A 13,788-nucleotide genomic window follows, 5' to 3' on the forward strand; every position below is an offset into this window, starting at 1 on the left:
TACAAAAGTAACACAATTAGTAATCAATTGGTTACCACGCAATGCAGATAAGGTTCAGCACATTTAGGCAAGCTTTAACTTTAACTTTGCGGCACTCACCGTTTCTCTGGTGCTCTTTTAAAAAATAAATAAAGTCTGACCTCATACTTGCTCCTTCCATGAATCCTGAGTAGTAGTCAAGATTGACTCAGTTTCAGAGAGCAATGATAAAATATAAAATCTTTCGGCCCTCAAAACTTTTAGTCTTGCAGGATTCACCATCTGTGTATTTACCCCAGCGCATGCAACTTGCCCAGAATCTGCTTAAGCTCCCACCACTGCCTAGAAGTTTCAAAGGAGACACCCAGGAAAACCTTAAAAGAGAAGTCTTCCGTCCTTCCAGATTTTAGTTGTATTGGCTTAAGCATTTTTTCTATATCCTAAAATCTTGATAATATGACACAAAGCTTTGCGGCCTAGAACCTTCTTTTGGTTTACCAAAGGGAAGTCTATGTGCCCTTACAATCAAGAGTTCCGACTCAGGTTTTTTGAGAACATGCTTATAAATCAATTTAGCAAAGGCCTCTGCCATCTCCCCTTCCTTTCCAAAAGTCTCTGGTATACCAAAAATCACAGGTTTGCTCTCCATCATCGATTTTCCAAGTCTTTGATTTTAACCTTAAACTTCAGATCCTTTTGTAGCGGAGATATTGAGATCTGCTCTTCACTCAAAGTATCTTCTATAGCTGATATGCGTGTCTTCCACTCTTCCTATTTTTTATATAACTGATTTTCCCATCTATAACTTCCAAATTAGCTTCAATTTTAGAGGAAATGACTGCCTGGGATTACTTTGATTGCTTAACTTTAGTCACCAACTGATAATGGACTGGGCCAACTCTACCGGAACCAACTCCTGACAATCAGATAATTCCTGTAGCCTTGTTCAAGATGTTGGACACATTCATCCTCTGTCAGATAAATCCCTTATTATCGGAGATTACTGAAATGGCTAAAAGGCTACAAGCCAGTTTGTTAGCCACTAACCAGCAGGAGTCAATATTATTAATGATGCCTTTACTGGCAGATGGTCCTAGTGGCTTAGCTGTTACAATGATGTCCATTGATGTTTTAGAGTTAAACATTAGGTATTGAGCAGATGGTGCAGTTTTTCTTGCGGTCTCTGACTCACACACTTGTCAATTAAGGCTTTTATTGATGGGGATTATCTATTACATGAATTAACTGATGTAATAAGATCTGAGGGCCCTGCTAATGTAGTCACGTCTGTAACCACACTACGTCTCAAATGACTGGCCTTAGTTGTACTAGCAGTTATACTACCAGAGACACCAGTGTAGGTACATCTGAATACAGTATTATAGCCTGGTGAGTACTACTGTGGTCTTTCATCACTCCTCCTAACTGCCTGGGGATGGTATCCAACACCTTTGAGCCAAAATGGAGTTTAGAAGCGGTTACCCTTTCATCATAATGTTTTCTTGTGCTATTTTACCCCCAACAATCTCTCTCTTAGGCTTAGTAACACACATTTGTGGGGATTACAGAGCTACTATTTAGTAATATTAAATGACTTAGACCAAAAATATAGTCCAGCTTGCTTCATAGTTCTATTTATTGGTCTAACAATCACGAGGCTGCAGAAGGAGTGTTGGAAATGGCCCTTTTTGCAGGGTTATCCCTAAACTTTTTGCTTCTTCCTTCTATTTTTTCCTGACTTGTTTGTGTTGGTTTTAGGACTCTGGGCACTTTACCACTGCTTATCAGTGCTAAAGTGCGTATGCTCTCGGTGTAAATTGTGTTATGGATTGGGGTTTCCATGATTGGATATTTGATTTACTTGTTAGTCGCTAGTAAAGTGCACTGAGTGTGCCTGGGCCTGTAAATCAAAGGCTACTAGTGGCCCTGAAGCACTGATTGTGCCACCCACACGAGTAGCCCTAAAAAGGTAAACTCAGACTTGCCATTGCAGAGTCTGTGCGCTGTTTGTAACTGCCATGTCGACTTGGCCAGTGCGCACACTTGCCAGTCACTAACCTTCCCTTTTCTTACATGTCAGGCACCCCTAAGGATGGCCCAAGGTACCCCTGTGGGCAGGGTGCAGTGTATGTGAAAGGTAAGACATGCCCTGGTGTGTGTGGCATGTCCTGATAGTGAATTACAGCCCATTTTGTTTTTCACTATTCTAAGGCTACCTGTTCCCCATAGGACAGAATGGGAAGTTTGTTTATAACATCTTATAAACATAACTGGCCCTGGGAACTAGGTAGGAAAATAAAATTTAGTATGCCTGACCTCAGAATCTAAAGATGCATCTTTTAGTAAAGGTGATTTTTATATTCAGTTTGAAAATACCACTTTTAGGAAGTAGGTATTTTCTTACTCAGTCATCCAGTGTGTCTCTTCTGGAATGTGGATTGCCTGTCTGGGTTTTGGACAACAGATGGCTAGGAAGCAAAGGTGGCTCACGATAGTCTAGGTAGGTCAGGAAAGGGCTGAATAGACCTGGGCTGCGATGGGGGAAGAGGGAGGATATTTCCTTGCACCTCAAAGGGCCTGGTCTGCCTCTGACAATGCCGTCTCCACCCCCTGCTGGGAAATCACACCAGAGAAGGCAGAACTGGTTCTGGCTGGGCACAGACACCCTCTGCCTAGAGGATCAAAGGAGTTTTGGATACAAATTCTGGCGCCCAGACCCTTGAACTTTAGAACTCTTTTGGATCAAGAAGACTGCCAAGAAGAAGAGCTGGAGAAGCTGTGAGGAGGACCTACCACTTTGCTGTGTGCTTTGCTGTGTTGGCCTGCAGTGGCTGCTTCTGTCTTGGGCAGTGAAAGGACTGGACTGAACTTTCTGCAATCTGCTTTGTGAGTTTCTCCAAGGGCTTGAGGTAGAGCTTGCCCCCTGTTCAAGAGGTCTCAGGAACAACAAAGACTTCAAACTCCACTGCCCACAGCACTGGGGACTGTGTTTTGTGCTGTAAACAGAGGAAAAGCAATTCAACAACATCTACGACGCCGCTGCCAACTCATTGTCCTGATGGCACCGCAGAGGGCACCGTCGCAACGCTGCACCATGACCTTGGTCTTACCAACACCACCTGCTGACACCGCCACCGAGCCACTGCTTGCACCGCGACCTGTGGGCGCCGCACTCCCCACCGCCTCACTTCACGACGACGCCTTGGTCGACGATGCCGGTTGATGCCGCCATGAGCCGCTGCTTGAGCCGCAACCGGTGGGCACCACACTCCGCACCGCCTCGTGTCGACGCCTTGGTATCTGACACTGCTCCACGCCAAAATATACGCCGCTGCTTGCACCGTGGTTCGAGGGCACCGCTTGTAAAGTTACACGACACCACCCTCATCCCGAACCACAGCCTTGGCCTACTGACGTTGGCGCCATTGACTCCAGTTCGCCAGCAGACGACAGCGCTTCAGCAATGACGACACTGCTTGCACTGTGACCTGCCAGCACCGTGAGGAGCACTGCCTTCATCTCGCACCGTGACCCTGGTCTCACCAGCGACGCCATCTGATGCCGCCACTGCTCGCACCGCCACCTGAGGGCACCGCATGCCACACCGCTGCACTTTGCACCGCAGCACACGACGCTGCAGACGCCAGCGCTCCTGACTCCATCAGAGAGGAGATCAACCTGCAACGCGTGTGACTTGGAGGGCCCCGATGACTCCTGCACCGACCTCTGGAACAGACGCCTGCGGACGCAGTGTTTTCGGAAGCTCAATGAAAGGTAGACGCCCTGCATTTCTAAAAGGTACTGTTTGCGGGTGTTCCTGACACTGTAGCTGGCCTGCAACGCCGCAGTCAGAACTGTTTGGATTTGTTTGCTCACGACGCCATGACCGCCCCGGACGGAGATAGCGACATCAAGGAACTGTTTATAAAGCGGATTTTGATAACTGGATTTTTAGGTACTGTATTGTGGGTTTTTAGTCTTGTCTTAAGTATATAAAAATATTGGATTTTTTTTAACTGGTGTGGTGTCCTTTTGTAGTGCTTACACTGTATTACTGTTGGTTATGTGCAAATGCTTTACACACTGCCTCTAAGATAAGCCTGACTGCTCGTGCCAAGCTACCATGGGGGTGAGCAGGGGTTATTTTAGGAGTGTAACTCCCTTATTTTGACTAGAGTGGTGGTTTCTGCCTGGCTTTGGGACATGCCCTAGGCTACTAAAGATCCCATTTCTAACAGGGAGTAACGTCCAAGTAACCAAAAGTAGCAAATTTAGCAGATGAAATCATTGTCAAATTACATGTTGCTTCATTATTATTATTTTTTTTTCCTTCACTTGCTGCTGCAACTTACAGAATTCTCAAGCTCACTGGCCTGAACCTGCAGTGGAATGAGGGTTACTTTCACTCCCCCATTTACTTTGCTACGTACTTTAACAGCTTCTCAACTCCCCAAAAATAGTCATGAAGTGGACACAGGGTCTCAACCGGCTCCCCTGGAACAACTTTTTCCCCCCTCGGGTGCATGAGCACAGAAGGGCTTTTGTAATCCACTGCATAAAGGAGATTCCAAAATAACCATGCTGTGATACAGCGCAGCACTAACACAGGGAGTCGGCAGCTAACTACTACTAGTGGCCCTTTCCATCCTGATGTAAGTGAGCTCCAGTACCTTGTGGGGGAGTTATGCGCACTGCCCATCAAGAACCACCACCATCCCTAGACTTCATACACCCTAGCAAGATTACCTTCAATGTAAATAGAAGACTGCGGTCTGGTTTTTAGTTTTGGCTTGACAGAACACTTGCATGCAAGACCGTGTCACTAATTCTTTTTTATAAGCTGGCAGTGCTCTTTGACTCCGCCCACATAAGTATTCCTCTCACCTTGTGCCTGTGAATGTTAGGTGTCTAATTCCGCCTCCTAAATCGCTTGCGCTGCTATGCAGGAGGGACAATATTACATCTCACAAGCACACTCAATCATCACAGACTAAATTCTTTATCTGGCAATACACTGGGGACACGAAGCAATTATCTTTTCAATGTTTTCACTGCAGAATTTATGTTTTAATGTTTAGTCAGGTTAGCAAATTAAAGTCGGACCTAATGGCTGTGTCATTGTTTAAAAAAAAAATGCTTTCATAGAAAGCTGGTCACCACAAAATGCATGTAGAGTAAGGGAAATGTTTTCTTAGAAAGAAAGAAGTACACTTACTAGGCCTTCACTCATTGCTTGTTAGCAATCCAAGAAAGCGCATTAAAAACTGACAATAACCGTTTTATCACTATTGACAACGTAGATGGTAAACAAATAATCATATATAATCACATTCACAGTAGTAGTGCTGTGAAACTGGGGCATTGACAAATGGAAAGGGCAAACAGGCGTAATATGGTAAAAAGTGAATTAATTAGTAAGAGAAAAAATGTATCTCGAGTTTAAAAGTAATCAAATAAAGCTGTGCTTGAGTGGGTTCGAAACAAAGAAACTCGACAGGCACAATAAGCAGTACTGCAATTTGTTAGCAGTTTGTTCTGAAAGCACAAATTAGGGGTGAAGTTAATGGAAACTCGTGAAGAAAATGAAGATGGAGGATTTATTGTCAAAAATGTAAATTCCTTTTCTTTAATCTTCTGGAGTGGACATTTGTTGAATATAAAATGTGCAAAATATGCTTTAGTATACACAACTATTTACATGGAATTCCTGGATGTGGCTGTTTTAGCCAGATATCACGGACTAGGTGTTCATGATAAAACATCACTGCTGTATTATTCTCACTTGCAAACAGTACATTGATGTATGTCCATACCTCAGTGTTTAATCCCCCTCCACTTGCGGCAATCTCCCACACTGCCCCAGTTCAGGAAGGACCTCAAGACCTGGCTCTTCAGAGGACCACACCACTCAATGGAGCCACCCTTACTCACCCCCAGCACATTGAGACCCTCACGGTGAGTAGTTGCACTTTACCAACCCTGATTGATTTAAATGTTTGCACCATCTTCAATCGCCATTACATTCATTTCAAATCTGTGAATCTTGGACCTAAAAGCAAGTGGACTCTTTAGAGAGTAATAGTGGAAGGACACAAACGGATGTATTAGGCATTTTGGATGTCTAATGGAATAGCCTTTTGATGGATGCTTTTAAACAAATCTATGGGGATCCAGCGACAATCTGAGATTTCAGAAATTACACATCTGGACTGGACAACATGCAAATATATATCGCAGTACTTGAAGCAAAGGCATCTTTTGGCCCCTGTTTGCACAGCTTTACATGGTTTGCAAAACGTGCCTGCGCTAACTGCAACTGTGTTTGGGCTGATGCTATGAGTCTAAACTAAATCTAACACTTACACTTCTGAATTAAAACAGGTATTTGCATGACGAAGTGCAAATGTTAGAGTTTCCACAGATAAACAGTTGGACATGCATACAAACATGTAATTCTAATGCAGTGCAATGACACCCAAGGGAGATGGTGGGCTCCATAAATTCACTAATATACCATACTTTTCTGGTTCAAAAATATGCTGACACTACTAAGTTTTGTGCATCATGTTATAAAGTGTAACCACAGGGTAAAACAACACATTTGCTCCAATTACAAGAGAGTACAAACAGTAGCATGCCGATTGTAATCTGATCCATTTCGGTGTCAAAGTTTTCCCACATCCACCATCACAAACACTAAGATCTGCTGTGAAATTAAAACGTAAAAATTTGGAGGCACACAATGCTCCATCTTGGTGGCCTAGAAACAACTGTTACATTTTGTCGGCCTCCTTAGACAGCAAGAATAAAAGGTGATTCTCCTGAAGAGTGAGATGCTGGTGGCATCCGGTATCTGACCCTCTTCCAAAATCTTGTGTTTGGGGAAAGGGTCTTGCTTGTGAAATCTCCTTTCCACGAGATTGTCCCCCTATTTCCTTTGATGTATTTCACAGATTCTGGCACATTGGAGTAGTCTATTTTCTCCAATTCTATTAAAATGATTTGAGTCTTGTTGCACAGTAGTGAGTCGTGAAGAGCGATGCACTGTTCAAATTCATTATACAGGAAGTCTTTGTGCGACGTCTCTCTGGTTAGAATCAGTATCAGCCTTCTGCTCTTTTTTACTGCTTCATCGATAACATCCGCCACAGCTGTAAATGGTAAGGCCAAAAGAAAAATTGTAAAACAGGCACAAAAAAAAACTACAAATCAACTCATTTCTGGAATTAATTATGAGATAATTGGTGATATTATCACAATGAAATTTAAATACATCTTCTTGGTAAAGCACATCACTCTAATGACAAAAAATAAAAGAAATTAAGCACTTTATTTTCTCAGTAGAATATCTACTGTGTTCAAACATTAGGACTAGGGAACAAGTCATGATAAAAACGTGTCTACCTGGAGTATTCACTACGACCATTTACATGCATACAATATATTATGGATGCGAGTCCACGGCCAGATCCTTGGTGTCTATATTCCACCTACAAAGTTTGGCTCTGTTTACAAAAGCAAGCACAAGTTTGGAAGCACAGAAATTAGTCTATGCTGGTCACTAGTCTGTTATTTTTAAATTCATTAAGTTGGAAAGGATAATACAACTCTCATATTTTCCTGCACTTTCTCCACAAGTCAAATGTCAGTCTCTTGAGAAACCCCATTCCCTATGCCCACATGATAAACAGGGGACATTCTTTACCTTTCTGCAAACAGACAGGGAGAGGATGGCGGTGGGGAACTTAAACAGGCTTAGTGAATACCTAAAAAGTACTCCCTCTGAGGGTGTTAACATAATTTGGCATATGGGGACTAAGTAGCTGAGCAAATAATCCCTTATAAGCCAATTTCCAATGATAAGCCTGACCACTGAATGAATGTAGGTTTACTGTATCAAGGATTTGTTCAACACTGTGCCCGCGCATTAGGCAAAAGGCACAGTACACTACAATACATTGACATCACCCACATACTAACGCAACCAAAGTTAAAAGAACGATTTGGAGCAAACAAAAAAGCAAAGACAATGTAAAGTTTTACAAGGGTAGGGAATGAATAGGGACAACAGAACATGCAAATCGTTTTTGTTACTATGTAGAATAAGGTGTACCTTCTCCCGGCATGTCATCCCGCCCAAAAATAAATAATTTATATCTGCACTGTTTCTCCAGAACCTCAGGCAACGCTTTCTGTACAAATAGGTCAACGGTGTAAACTTGGTGATATTCACTGCCCTTAGGAAACATAACATAGGCATCGTAAATCTTCCCATCTGAAGCTGAAAAAGAATGGGTAATGTTATTTAAAACCACAACAAACAAAAGGATACATAGACTATATTTAAGCTATGTTTTAGTTACAAGTCATTGTTCAGTCTCATATTTTGCTAGAAAAGTCAGACGTTTTCATCAAGTTTATGACCTACGTTTAACGTTAATGCCCTTCATATTTTTATAACACTTGCTGCTCTCCTCTTTCAAACCCAAATTTTTTATTTCTTTTTTAACCCCTTTTGTGCGAGTTTATTTCCTGCGCTGTGCTGGAGAAATAAACGGTGAGCGGGATTACGACGGCTCCCGGCCGTCGTGCGCACAAGCCCACTGTAATGCACAAGGGGTTAAATAAAGCACAAACATAACTTAGAACAATGGGAAGCTGTACAAGATCAATAAATTTGCATTGGCAGACCTAGTTTATAACAAAGTGTCTTCAGTCTCCAGTGAGTTTAGGCACTCAACTCATCGTACATTCTCCCACTCACTGATCCACAATAAGACACAAACACAAATTCAATAATTAAATGCAAACTAAATGAAATGAATAAAAGTAGAAACTAAATGAAATGAATAAAAGTAGAAACAAAGGAAAAACGTTGCTGCCTAAACACAGACGGTATAGACTTCCAATAAATAAGTAAAAAATTAAATAGAGCAATGGATTACTAAATTGAAATGGTATAGTGAACAGAGTATCACTGTGTCGTACTTTAGAATTTGGGACCGCGTAGGAGGCAGGGCCCTACCCCTTCTCTATCCCGGTATTAGTGAACCGCGAATGGTTAATGCGGTATGTACAAGTGCTTTGTGTAACGTTTTAGCTATGAATGCACTGTGTATACGCTATTATACATCACTACGTGGGTTCCATTTTAGAGCGGTGGCCATCTTATGGTTGCCCTCACATAGGCTATATAGCATGAAGCGAAAACGGGCCTCTTAGAGCACATGTGCCTTTCTTTGACTTTTGTGACCTGGGCAGCTTGGCCCCGCTGCCCCAGGTCAAACTGGTCTCACGAGTTACCCGTCCTCTGGCCACCTGTGATTAGCATCAGGGCTTGACACACCATAAAGTCTTTTCATCCTACACGAGCCTCCAGCTAATCTCTTTCTCACCTGACTGTTCCTGCTTTATGGCTTGTTTTCCAAACAGGAGATGCTCATGTTTATTGGGGCCTATCGATATCTGATGTGGGATCTGAGCCTTGCTGTGTAAATAATTGCGGGCTGGCTTAACTGGAATGTGGGATGGTCATCATGACTCTGCCTTTTCGTTTGAAATGTATACATGTAATGGCCATATCGTAAACTAAGGAATGTATGCCTGAGGCAGGATATTCTGTATTTAAGAAGAAGCCCGTCTGTGATTTTCAGCAGTCTCCTGAGAACATACACGCTGTTGTACTTCTAGGATACCTGTAATTGGTCTGCAGCCAATAAACTGATCTTTGACTTCACCCAGAAGACTCTGTTTCTATAGGTCTGAAACAGGAAGAACCCCGAAGTCATAGGGTGTGTTCCCTGCACCGCTGGGCTTAAAATACCCAGTACTTCAGTTGGCGCCCAACTCGGCGCGATTTCAGCGGAACCGGTCCAAGCCAGAGGTTCGTGAGGAGCTTCGTGTGGAAATTCTGGAGGAAGGCCGCCACTTCATCGACCCCTGCATGTCGACGTGGTCCGAAAGTCTTTTCTGCGAGGTTCTCCGCGTCCCGATGGCTACGAAGGACTGCTGCCCTGATTAATCGCCCTGTTTTGGACCCTTGACGATTTTTTGGTAGAGTGAAACAATCGAGAGAGTCTTCTGGTGACGCCATCGATCATCAATATTCAGTTAAGTATAAGTGGAGCGTCTCCTAGTTTGAATTTGGTATCCTTCGGGATCATTTTGATTTGGTGCTTGCAAGTCCCAAAGCCAGAGGACTCGTGTATTCACGAGACTATCGTATTCGATAATCCTTTGACGTTTGAAACTAGACTAGTGAGCGAAGATGCCTGGTTCTAGTGTATTTTGTAGATTGTTTTGTTTGGGTTGTGGAAGGGATTTCCAGTTAGAGGATTCATGTCCGGTTCCTCCAATTGGAACTCCAACTTATGAGCTTTATGTAAAACATGGCGTGGGCCCCATTGCATATAATGAAATATGGATCCGATACACCAGAAAGGACGGTGTTTTAAAATGGCCCCAAAATGGTAGTTTCGATACAGATATCTTAGATAATTTGGAGGTTCAATTGTTTAAAAAGAAAGCCCGGCCGGCGATGTTTGATTCTTTCCACCTATGGCGAAAGGAAGCCAAACAGAAGGAAATTAAGCTAGCAAAGAGAAATAAGAGAGAGAGGTATGTCAGTGATGCAAGCAGCTGTGCAATTTAAAGATCATGAGGAGGAACAAATGAAGGAACAGTTACATAGACAGCGCAAACTAGGGATTGATAAATGTTACCCTGTTTTGTCACCCCTTGTGCAAGATGAGACAAAAGAGAATGAGAAAGATTCCCTAATGTCCCATTTGTTAAGTTCGCCACCCCCATATGCGCAAAATGCCACCGCACCTCCACAGCTTGTAAATGTGCAGCCTCCAGTAAATATGCCGCAAGTCTTCCCGCAGCCGCCAGCTCCTCCTCAGCTGGCTCCTATCCCTGCAGTGCAGCCCTCTCAAGGGCCGCCAGTTTTGCTACCTGTTGCCCCTGCGCTTCCTGCGACTTTGCCTGGCACGCCAGCGGCCTCCTCTGGCGCTCCTTCTTGCACTACCCCGGTAGCTGTATCTGAATCAGTTTTTCTTCCCTCGGTCTATCCCCCCAGTTTTCGCCTCAACTTCTCCTTCAGCACGACGACTAGCTAATGTAGTTACTAGTCTAATGTCGCCTCTCTTTGGGCCATCTAGTGCGACTCCTGCCATACAGCGTAAGCAATTGCGCAGTCAGCTGCCTGAACCTGAAGAGAAAAAGACATTAGATCATATGGCGCATAGGTGGATTATTTTTTCATCACTATGATGTGGAATCAGTTGACGTTTTTCATCAATGGGATGCCCCAAAACAGAGGTATGTGTTTGAAAAAATGTGTGAAATCCTCTGAGGAATTGGATGATCATGGTAGAGATCCAAGCCCGCAGGAGTTGTGTCGAGTGAGGTTCGATTTTGGAAAAGGTACGATTGTGGGCCCAGATGTCAATAGAGCAGTTGCGATCTTATTATCCTTGAGGAATGAGGATTGTCAACAGTCGTTGTTTGAACCAGATTTCCCTGTGGGGAGAAAGGGAAAAGCGCGACAATACCCCATGAGAGAAGTCCCTCCGGTATGGAAGGAAGCCGTTGCGGCTGATGCCGCTCAAGGTATTGCTGCCGCTCCAGCACATTTTCAGCGTGTTTGGGTACACGTCCCATGGAAGCGATCTGAGGTGTTAGCACTTAAACAGACATTGCCTGATCCCCGTAAAAACCCTGCAGGATATTATAAGGAGTGGTCACAAACTGCAGAATCTTGTGTAATGAATCTGTCTGACATAGATATGCTGTTTGGGAATGTGGTTCCGCAGCCTTTATGGGGATCCATTCGTAATGTAGATCACGCTGCAGAATTGGGTGATACATGGGCTAATATCGTTGCTGCAGACGCTAGACAAGTTGGTGGCGCAAAGCCTGACCCTTTAGTGGCAGAACTCCCTGGTCGAATTATTACATACATGAAGACCATAATGCCCGCGATGCGCGTAAATTGGGACAAACTATCCGCATGCAAGCAGAAGAAAGATGAGACAGTGTCCGATTTCTTCACCAGGTTTGAAGAAACGTTTATGGACCACAGTGGTCAAGACATGAGCACTGAAGGTGGCCAACGGTTATTTGTTGATAAATTTGTGCAGAATCTACTTCCCGAGTTGTGTAAGAAATTAAAAGACTCAGAAAGTTCTTGGGCTGTTTCCTCTTCAGCGCAAATACTGGCTACTGTACAGTATTATGAGAATAGAGACAAAGATGAGAAGAATAGAACAGATAAGAAAACGAAAGAACTAAAGACAAAGGTCCTTTTGCAGCAGGCTTATCCGCCACGTGGAGGACAGAATAATTATAGGCAAACACAAGGTATCGATCAGCAACCCCAACAGTTTCAGAATAGTCAGCAAATGAATGGGTATTATCAACCACGAATCCCTGTAGGTCCCAACCAATGTTCATATTGCAAAGAGGAAGGTCATTTTAAATATAGTTGCCCTAAATTAATGCAGCGTAACAGTAATGCGTATGGCGCAAGAGGTAGAGGTGGTCAGCAAGCTCCTAGAGGCAGAGGGCGTGGAAATGTTCTCCAGAACGCGCGTCCTCTTCCGCCACAAAATACCATAAATAGCTTTGATCAGCAAGCCAATGCGACTGGTAATACAGCTCAGTACTACAATAATGATTATTATGCGAAAGACGACAATGTAGAAGATGAGGATTACTAGGACAGCCGTAGACAGAGAAAGGGAGTTGTTTCAGTGCCAGTGGATCAGAGCGGACCTTATGTTAAAGTAACTACAGCAAATGTAACGGAGCCCTTTCTGCTGGATACTGGTGCTGCAAAGAGTTCAATCATGCATTCAAAACTCCCTGGCGCGCCTTTGTCTGGCGAAATGAATGTCTCAGTAGGTTTTTCTGGCGCCCCAGTTAGGAACCCGATGTCTAGTCCTATGTCACTTTCTGTTGGACCTTGTGAGCTAAAAGCACCCCTCATCCTAACAGGTTGTGGTGAAAATTTACTAGGCTTAGATTTGCTAAAAAGATTGCATGCCACGCTGTATTGTTCTCCCTCAGGAGTACAACTTACATTAGGTAAGAAAGTGATTTCCCCAATGTATTTGTCTAAAAATGCAATGCCACCTGAATTGTCATCCCTTCCGGATGTCCTTTGGGCTACTGGGCCCAATGATGTGGGTCTCTTGGAAATACCGCCATATGTGGTAACTTTAAAGGCCAATGTCAGATTGCCACGTATTCCCCAGTATAAGATCTCCAATGAAGGTCAGAAAGCGTTGTTAGAAATTGTCAACGATTTGATTAAAAAGGGTGTAATTGAAGAGACAAGAGGCAACGTTTGCAATAGTCCTGTTTTACCTGTCTTAAAACGAACGGACCCTTCACAGCCACCTGTTTACAGATTTGTGATTGATCTTAGAGAGGTTAATAAGATTGTTGTACCACAGTTTCCAGTTGTCCCGGATAGAACTGCCTTGTTAACCATGATTCCAGCCTCCGCTGCATGGTTCTCAGTGATCGATCTAAAGAATGCTTTCTTTAGCATCCCAATTGCAGAGGAGAGCAGAGACATTTTTGGCTTTAGTTTAGGAGGTCGCAGCTTCCGCTTTAAACGCGCTCCCCAGGGCTACTGTGAGAGTCCATCAATATACAGTCCGGCTTTAAAAGCGCAGCTTGATGCACTGGTTTTACCTAGTGGCGCTATCCTCATTCAGTACGTCGACTATTTACTAATCGCCGCGGACACTGAAAAGATTTGCAAAAACGCTACCTTGTCATTGTTGCGTCATTTGTCTG

The 13,788-nt window shown here is 43.6% G+C and overlaps 1 protein-coding gene across 3 annotated transcripts in view; it reads right to left on the bottom strand.

The window, feature by feature from the left end:
• Positions 1-5,562: 5,562 nt before the first annotated feature.
• LOC146805479 (interleukin-1 receptor type 1-like) overlaps positions 5,563-13,788 on the bottom strand; it is a 242,574-nt gene continuing 234,348 nt past the window's right edge. For all 3 annotated transcript variants that reach the window (XM_085622740.1, XM_085622742.1, XM_085622741.1), the window contains 2 exons: positions 8,093-8,260; positions 5,563-7,130 (listed from right to left, as the gene is read on the bottom strand). In XM_085622740.1, coding sequence (XP_085478866.1) covers positions 6,772-7,130; positions 8,093-8,260 — 527 coding nt within the window. In that variant the 3' untranslated portion in view covers positions 5,563-6,771. The remainder of the gene's footprint in view (positions 7,131-8,092; positions 8,261-13,788) is intronic.

The sequence above is a fragment of the Triturus cristatus genome, chromosome 8 (assembly GCF_964204655.1).
Source record: "Triturus cristatus chromosome 8, aTriCri1.1, whole genome shotgun sequence".
Taxonomy (NCBI): Eukaryota; Metazoa; Chordata; class Amphibia; order Caudata; family Salamandridae; genus Triturus; species Triturus cristatus.